The sequence below is a fragment of the Ornithodoros turicata genome, chromosome 5 (genome assembly GCF_037126465.1).
Source record: "Ornithodoros turicata isolate Travis chromosome 5, ASM3712646v1, whole genome shotgun sequence".
NCBI lineage: Eukaryota > Metazoa > Arthropoda > Arachnida > Ixodida > Argasidae > Ornithodoros > Ornithodoros turicata.
The window spans coordinates 31,919,611-31,929,259 of NC_088205.1; the positions used below are offsets into that span (position 1 = coordinate 31,919,611).

The 9,649-nt window shown below is 48.1% G+C and overlaps 1 protein-coding gene across 1 annotated transcript; it reads left to right on the forward strand.

Moving 5' to 3' along the window:
• Positions 1–2,032: 2,032 nt before the first annotated feature.
• LOC135395680 (uncharacterized) lies at positions 2,033–6,466 on the forward strand. Its single transcript, XM_064626777.1, has one exon. The coding sequence runs from the start codon at positions 2,033–2,035 to the stop codon at positions 6,464–6,466; it is 4,434 nt and encodes a 1,477-aa protein (XP_064482847.1).
• The last annotated feature ends 3,183 nt before the right edge of the window (positions 6,467–9,649 follow it).

A 9,649-nucleotide genomic window follows, 5' to 3' on the forward strand; every position in this document is an offset into this window, starting at 1 on the left:
GACATAGGTTGCTTGTGAAGAGAGGTGGCTAATGAACGGATATACTATTTACTTTTTAATTAAATACTTTCAGGCAAATGCGAGATCGCAGATTTGGAGGCAGTCATTATTTAAAGGTACTGTTTCTTTAAAATCCTGAAACGCGCCCGCACATTGAGATATACATTGCCAAACTTTGCTATTCAAATGAGCCGGAATGAGTCGGCAATGGGCAACTGACATTCCTTCCATATCTAGACTTGCAAGGTGTGGTGGCGCTGGTGCATGTGAGCGCTGGAAGAAGGACGAAAGAAGCGGCCGAGACAGTACGTGCGTCTGACCTGGCCTTACTCCTCACCACTACCACACAGACATAGTTTGTCCCTTTTGTCCTGGCCAACCTCCCTTAGTGGCTCACGGCCATCATCTCATTGGCAGAAGAAGAAGAAGAAATTCCTTGCAGGTGCAGCTCGAGAGAAGGTGCAGGCTGGTTTCGGGAGAAAGGAACTGCAGCTTGTTGCGGGACCTCCTTGGTTGTGCACCTTGGTCACGGAGTAAGAAGACTAGGAGATGAAACTTCACTCTCTCCCGCGACCAGAGAATGTACGAGGAGCGCGCGCTCGGCGGCCCGGCCCGCACTGCCATCTGTTGCACGAGGACGCAGAATTTCCGAAGCATGCGGTCACGTGATACTGTCGCTTGTCAGGCGGCGTGACTAAAACACGTGAAAGCACGTGAATTAAACGCTAGAAAAGAAGAAGAAGGTGAAACGCTTACGCGATCACCGTGCTCCTGTCGTCTGCTCAACAGAACCGAGACGCAAAAGAATGAAATTGTTTTCCGTTGGTTTCGCTAAACAAGAAGCGTTATGTAGTTGACAAGCGTGATATTTATTGACAAGACAAACACCGTTCACGTTCGTTAGTTTGTCATCATCCGTAGAGGCTGCTGTACGACTCGCGAAAAGCACTGTTTTCCCCCATAGCCTTCCATGTAAAAGCGCAAAATGGAAGACAGTGCCGCCGTGCCATCTGTCGCGTGAAGTCAGCAACTGCCTTTTTTCTCTCCCCCAATGTGACAGTCTCTGGTCGCGCGCCGGCGCTTGCTTCTATGGGCAGTGTCATCTCCTAGTCTTCTTACTCCGTGACCTTGGTCGACTTCAACCTCAACTGCGCTCCACGGTCAGCTCCAGCGGGTGCCTCGCTGCCGCATCTTCCGGGAGTCCTCCACGGTTCCATTTACCCTGTGCGGTACACACTCTGGTTCGGCGACGTCCCTGACAGCTCATACCACCAAGGGAGTAAAATCACGTTCCAAACACTCTTTTGTGCCTACGTCTCAGTGTTTCCCACCCTGCTCACCCCACTAGGTGTGGGTCAGCTCAGTGTTGTGAACGGGCCCATTTACCACACAAGGGTTGATTAAACGCGCTCACCCTCTGGATGCCACCAAGAACCTCTAATCAGCATGCCACATTCATTGACCGGATGCGACTCAATGTCGGTTTTATGGCTCAGTGACGCTACGATTTGCGCAAAGTTGACTCCTGTTACGACTCGCCATTTTCGGCCACCTCCCCGTCCATCGGAAACCATCTTGGTCAAGCCAGAGAAGCACCTTCGTCAAAAGGGAACGGAATTCCCCATTCCGAGAACCCACTTCAAGGCTGTGACCTTATTCTCATGGACGTCTCCTATTTAAGCGGCCGCGCTGTCCCGCCAAAGCAGATCCCTTTTGTACATAACCCGAAATACACTTTCTATGTTGTTCCTGTTATCCTGTCGTCTGCCTGTCTGCACTCCGGTCCAGGGTGTTGGGGAATCCGGCCATCGCTACCATACGGCGGTTCGCAACAACTGGTGATCAGCGGCGGAATGGGATCCACGACTTCAGGATGCAGCTGGTAAGCGGTTTCACTTTGTTGTCATTTTGCCAGGAACAGATTTGTGGGCAATCAAATCTATCTGGGGCTACCTCTGCCGGTACTAGCTGAGTATTCTTGTTCAGTACGACGGAGGTTGTTAGGACAATACCGTGAGGCGAGAGCTGTATCATGGATTTGACGCGTTTCCTTAGAGCAGATTTACTGCATGTGTGTAAGGAATTCGGAATACCCATAAGCAGTACAGCGAGGAAGGCGCAAGTCGTAGAGGCTATTCAAGAGGCAGGACTTGAGGACGATGATATTAACGAAACCCTCAAAGCTCTAGATAAGAGACAACAGGATGAGAAAGAAAAAGAGAAACAAAACAGGGAATCTCAAGCACTCGAACTCGAGAAGATGAAATTGGAACAGATGAGGGAGACGCGCGCGTTCGAGCTAGAGAAGTTGAAGCTAGAACTCGAGCTTCGTAAGGAGGCTACGAACCCATCTGAGAGCCGTCAGTCAGTTTCTAGGGCAGAGAATGTGGACATGTCAAGGCTTTTGCAACCCTTCAAAATTGGTCAGGACATGGGACTCTTCCTTGTAAATTTTGAAAGGGCGTGCGAAAGAGAGAGGTACTCTAAAGAAACTTGGCCGGCTAGGCTAATGACAGTCATCCCGTGTGAAGCCGCAGACAGTGTAGCACGCCTTTCGGCAGAGGACGCGAAACAGTACGACAAAGTAAAGCAAAGTTTGCTGAAGCGTTTCCGTCTCTCTGCCGAGGCGTTCAGGTGTAGATTCCGCGATGGAACGGGAAGAAATGTGAGCAGCTTTGCAGAGCGTGCATTCGACATCAAAGCAAACCTGCGAGAATGGTTGAAGAGTGCTGAAGCTTTCGGGAACGCGGATAAAATTGTTGAGGTGTTTGCGTTAGAACAGTTTTTCCAAGAGATACCCGAAACCGTCAAAAACTGGGTGCGCGATAAGTCGGGAGTCGTGACAATAGAGTCAGCCGCCGATCTCGCTGATGAGTACGCTTCGTTGAGAGGGATTGACGCAAAAGGGGCCACGGCACCCACGCGACCAAGTAAACCGGTTCTCGTAAATGGACGAAAGCGGGAGCAAAGGGAGAGCGCCAACCAGGAAACCCCAAAAAATAGCCAGGCAAAAGGGGACCAGAAGGGAAAGGAAGGACAGAACGACAGACAAAAAGTGAAAGCGTTTGAGAAAAAACAACCGATTGTCTGTCACCGCTGCAAGGAAGAAGGGCACATTGCCGTGGGCTGTAGAATTCCCCGTGTCGCTATGGCATACGAGAGTGAAAGCGATAGCGAAGATCTAATGAAGCCTTACTTGTACGAGCTAAAAGTAAACGGGCGACCGTGTACGGTGTTGAGAGATAGTGGGGCTAGTTTGGACCTAGTCCATCCATCATTTGTATCGTCGGAAAACTACCTGAGTAAATGTGTGTGGATCCGACAAGTGATGGAAGAACAGACAGTGTGTTTACCCGTAGCTGAGGTAATGCTAGAGGTTCCTTTCGGAGAACTGCGAACCGAAGCTGCCGTAAGCGACAAGTTACCTAAAAAGTACTTGTATCTACTTTCAAATCGAACGGCTCACCTAATGCGCAAAGCGGGCATGAATCTAGAACCAGAGACGATCTGCGCATTGACAAGGGCGAAGGCGCGAGAGCTTAGGGAATTGAAAGCTGCGGAAGAGGCTGAGGAGCAGAAGGGTATGAATGACCAAGGAGATAGGGACCATCATGTAAAGACGCCGACAGTCAGAGATCATCAGAGCGCAGACGATCAGGAAGACATAGGTTCTAGCAGAGGCGAATTTTTGGCACCAACGAGTGAAGCTTTAACTAACCTGATCCACGTAGACAGAGATACCCTTATCAAACTCCAGGGTGACGACGCGTCTCTAGCGATACTAAGCCGTAATGATCAGGTGGGGGTTGCGAAGAAGAATGTCAGGATCTTTAAGAAAAACGATGTTTTGTACCGGCACTATGAGGATCGAAAAGGACGAGTGGTAGACCAGCTGATCGTACCAAAGAGCTTGCGCAATGATGTTTTACGGCTTTGTCACGACAACTCTTGGGCGGGACACTTAGGCTCGCGTAAAACAAAACAACGGCTACTTCAAGAATGGTACTGGCCTGGGTGTTTTAGAGACGTAGAGAACTATGTTAGGGCATGCGACACATGTCAAAGGGTGGGGAAACCCAACGAGCGATGCAAGGCGCCTCTAACTCTCGTTCCGATCATCAGCGAGCCGTTTCAGAGATTGGTCATAGACGTAGTCGGGCCACTTCCCACGTCGAAATCCGGTAGCAGGTATGTGCTCACCATGATCTGTCCGGCTACCAAATTCCCCGAAGCGGTACCACTCAAAGAGCAATCTTCGACGGAAATCGTAGACGGTCTTTTGTCTGTATTCTCCCGGGTAGGGTTCCCAAAGGAGATCCAGTGCGACAATGGATCCGTTTTTACGAGCGCACTGACCACGACATTTCTAGAGAAATGTGGAATCCGGGTAATTCATAGCTCCCTACACCATCCACAAAGTAACTCAGTGGAGAAATGGCACTCTGTGCTGAAGCGCGTACTGAGGGCTTTGACCTACGAATGCAAGACAGACTGGGAGGCGGGTCTTCCGGGGGCAATGTTTGCACTGAGATCCGTGCCTCATGAAGCCACTGGGTTCAGCCCAGCCGAACTAGTGTATGGGCGTGCGCTTCGCTCCCCTATGCGCCTCATAAGGGAAAAGTGGGAAGACGAGCAGAGCGACACAACGGTTATAGAGTACGTTCTGAGCCTACTCGAAAGACTTCGGAATTCGCGTGAAATAGCGGAGAGTAACATGCGAGAAGCGCAACAGCGGGCGAAAACCTACTACGATCGCAACGCGCGCCCTAGGGTTTATAAGGAAGGTGACAAGGTGTTGGTGTTACGGCCTACGAGGGCCAACAAGCTAGAGGTACATTGGGACGGTCCGTTTAAAGTAATTAGGAAACTTTCGGACACTACTTACATGATCGAGTTCAAGGGAAGGAAAAAGGAAGTACGGACTTACCACACGAACCTAATGAAACCCTATTTGAGTTCGACACACGTGGTAAGCGTAGCTTTAAACGTTCCCGAAGAGCAGCCCTCGGACCTAGTAGAATGGGGTGACGTTAAGGAAAGTAGTGCCAACATAGACGAGATCGTGCAGACGGTACTAAGTAACGCTAAGCTTTCCGAGCAGGAGAAGGAGGACGTCAAGCAACTGGTACAGGATTTTAAAGATCTCTTCTCAGATTACCCAGGCAGAACTGCCCTTGCAACTCATGACATAGAGTTGACCAGTGAATCCCCTGTACGTTCACGCCCTTACCGCATTTCCCCGCGTCAGGAGGAAATAATGAGAAAAGAGATCAAACGCATGCTTGATTTGGGAGTAATTGAAGAAGGGGAAAGCGAGTATGCGTCACCTATGATCATTGTTGAAGTGGCGGGCAAAGAGCCTAGGCCCTGTATCGATTATAGGAAGTTGAACGCTGTAACAAAGACGCAAGCGTACCCGATACCGAATGTAGAGGAGAGAGTGGAAAGGGTCAGTCGGGCTAGGTTTATCACCACGCTAGACTTAGTCAGAGGCTATTGGCAAGTGCCAATGAGCGAGCGAGCGCAACAATTTGCCGCCTTTACGACACCCTTCGGTTCATACAGGCCGTTAATGCTCAGCTTTGGCCTTAAGAACGCACCTTTTTGTTTTTCAAAACTTATGAGTCAAGTACTGCGAGGGGCGGAAGGATATGCCGTACCCTATTTAGACGATATCGCATTCTTTTCGGACTCGTGGCAAGACCACCTAGAGCATCTTCGCGATGTTTTCAACCGTCTACAGACTGCTGGTCTAACACTGAAAGCGAGTAAATGCCACCTGGCTCAAGCAGAAGTGTTGTACCTAGGACATCGCGTTGGCCAGGGAAAGCGGACGCCAGCCGAAATGAAAATAGCAGCGATAGCAGACTTTCCCAGACCGCAGAGCAAATCAGAGGTCAGGGCCTTCCTGGGTCTGACTGGTTACTACAGGAGCTATATTCGGCAATACTCCGAGATAGCAAGTCCCCTGACTGATTCGCTTCGCAAACAAGCACCGAATAAAGTAAACTGGAATGACGAGAAGGAGAGCGCATTTCAAAGACTGAAAGCCGCTCTGACCAAGCCTCCGGTCCTTAGATCTCCAGATTTTACCAAGCCATTTATAGTACAATGTGATGCAAGTAATCGTGGAATGGGAGTTATTCTCAGTCAAAAGGACAACGACGATCAGGAGCACCCAATACTGTATGCAAGCAGGAAGCTCTCTATCAGAGAAGAGGCTTACAGTGCAACAGAAAAGGAGTGTGCGTGTCTAGTTTGGGCCACTCAGAAGCTTTCGTGCTACCTGTACGGGGCCGAGTTTGTTTTCGAGACAGACCACTGCCCACTAACGTGGTTGAACCAAATGTCGAGCAAGAACTCACGGCTACTCAGGTGGAGCCTTGCTTTACAACAGTACAATTTCAATGTTCGGTATAAGAAAGGAAAAACCCATGTTAACGCTGACTGCTTAAGCAGGGCCTAACTTGCATATTCCGTGTTGTACTGCCTTATTATTTGGAACGTGGAAAGGAGTTCAAAACAATGATTCTAACGAAATGGGTGTGTTGAACTCGAAGGAGGGGTGCTCAATGAATGATGAGGTTTTTTGTCACGCAGTATTGTCTTATATGTATGAAATTCGGGAGCCAAAACCCGTAAGGTTAGTGACATGAATTGTTAGTGACATGTCGTGATGCGGAATGCAACTGCTCTTCACAAGAACCTCGAGAAACTACGTGAGGATCGGATGCTGGACACTGTCGCTGACATCACGAGTGGCGCACTTCTCAGAAAGCTACACGACGAGGGTCAGATGACGTGGTCAGACCTCACACTGACCTTCAGCACAGACGGCAGTCCGATCTATAAATCATCAAAGGTCTCAATGTGGCCCATACAATTTATCTTAAATGAACTGCCACCAGAAGAAAGGTTTCGCAACTGCATGCTTGGAGGGTTGTGGTTTGGGAAATCTCACCCAAACATGCTTGTGTTCCTCGAGAAGTTTGTTGAGGCGATAAACTCAATGACTCCACTGAAATGGCAAAGTGATGGAGAGGTGACTTTGTCAAAAGTCTCCGTCATCTGCTGCTGCGCAGACACCCCAGCACGCGCCGCCATTCAGAACCACATACTCTTCAGCGGGTACTTTCCATGTCCGTGGTGCTTCACCAAGGGTGAACATACTGATGGTATGTAACAGAATCTTGTGTAAAATGAAACGTGATGAAAAAATGACACATAATGAACACATTTTTGCATTCTTATTTTCAGGTACAATGCGATTCCCAGATACCAGCGCAGTTGGGGAGAGAACAGTGAGTGGAGTTGTCAGGGACATGGCGTTGGCACTGGAGTATGGCCGCCCTGTCAACGGACTTAAAGGGCCTTCTGCTCTAGTCAACCTGCAACATTTTGACATCATATGGAGTCAAAGCATCGACTATATGCTCTGTGTCCTCCTCGGAGTGACAAAGCAGCTCACCGAGATCATGATTTCAGCAAGTGCTGCAGGTAGGATCGTGCTAACGGTACTTGAGGAATTATGTGATCACACGCAATATTTGGTTCATGCAGGTAGCAACGCCACCCTTGAAGCCATTGACAAGCGTCTTCTAGTCATCAGACCCTGCCATAGCTTCACCAGGCTGCCAAGGTCTCTGACCGAGCGCAGCTACTGGAAAGCAAGTGAATGGAGGCATTGGCTCCTGTTCTACAGCCTTCCGTGTGCCGTCGGCATTGTTCCAATGCAGCATTGGAACCAAATGAAACGACTCGCTGAGGCTGTGTACCTGTTGTTGGGCACTAAATTGACCGCAGTAATGCTGCAGCGAGCCAGTAAGTAACTTTTCTGTTCATTGCTCTGCACATTCAGAGTCCCTGTAAATTCCAGCACGAGCTTCCATGAGACACATGTTAGCGTTATGACTCCAGCATTTGTGAAATGTTTTAGCCAAACAGTGTTGTTAGTTACTGAGTACTTTTAGTTAGATGGCGCTTGTATATGTTTTGTATGTCAGATTCATCTTTATGGACATGCGTCAACTTAATTAAGTGCTACAAATACCGTTCACACTGTTTAGAATGATGGTGATGATGATGATTGCAGTTCTGATGGCACACTAGCAACTAAGGCTATAGTGTGCCAAAACAGTGACATGTGTGGCAAGGTAGAACTGTATCTGTTCAATTAAAGCCAAATTATCACAGAATTGCAGATGTAAACCGCAGTAAAAGGAAATGCATAGACTTATAGAACATTTAAATAGCCGATAGCTCGAATCTTGAAAAATCAAAAAAGCTTGAACGTTCTCATGTACGGTAAAAGTAGTCCATCCCGAGGCAATAGGGCTGGGTGAAAATGCACTTGGTATTGATAAAATTCTTTAAAATGGCGAAGACAGTTATTTCCGTGTAATATATTTCTGGGTACTTTGGGTATATATCTTTGGGTGAGCTTTAATTTCACGCAAAGGAACCTTCTGGTGGGCAAAACTAATTCACAGATCAACCACTGTGACTTCACACATTATCTCAGTTGTCTCGGACGTAAACCTTGCAGTTAAACGTGGACTGCATAGCACATAGTAAATGTAAACGACGCAAACCTCGTCATCGTAGTTAGTACGACCTCTCAACACACACAATTCAGGTACTTACCTGAGCGAATAAGGCAGATTTAACAGAAAAGCCACTGGCATGAAAGGAGAACTCACGGTTGCCCCTGAGCCCCTTATTAACAGCTTGCAGCTAAACAACATGACAAACACAGAGGAACATAACTAAAGAAGGTAATTAATAAAATGAGAATGGTAACATAATTTTACACAGAATGGTAAATAATCATGCTGACCCAGGTCATGATGTGAGCAAATGTTCGAATTGAGGAATTGTGCGGTGACCAATTGTCGGCACGCCGGGAAGAAAATTCATCGTCCATGTCTATTCTTCTGTGGTACTATATTAAGATATGCAGGAATAAGCCCAATCTCTCACCCTATCCTAGTTAATGCTATACTCATAGTATCCATGATAGGCAAGCCTGAGCGATGGGCAGGACACATAAACAGACACAAACATGAAGTCTGTGTCTGTTTACGTGTCCTGCCCATCGCTCAGGCTTGCCTATCATGGAATTTATCCACCAGCTAGCCTGCATTTACGCCATTCTGTCAATGACTCATAGTATCTATCTCATTCTTGCATTCTTGCCTTTTCCTAGGTGACCTGCTGACAGAATTTGTCACAAGGCATGCAGCAATCAACGGAAAGACCAAGATGACATACAATGTCCACCTACTGCTTCACCTTGCAAAGTCGACAGAGAACCTGGGCCCACTGTGGGCACACTCCTCATTTGTATTTGAGGGGGGCAATGGTACTCTGTTGAAATATGTAACTGCGGCCAAAGGAGCACCCTTTCAGGTGTTAGAGAGGGCAGCCATGACACAGGTGCTCGATCTAGCTCTGTCCACTCTGCCATTGTCCGCGCATATAAATATTCTTTGTGAAAATATGCTAGGGTACCCTAAAATTCAGAGTGCAACACAGATAGGTGATGCGTATGTTCTCGGCCGATCAAAGCCTGTGTCCAACTTTTCTCTGGCAGAGGGAGCTGCACTCCAGCAAGTTTGTGGTTGCAATCCACAATTTGCTGTCGAGTGTT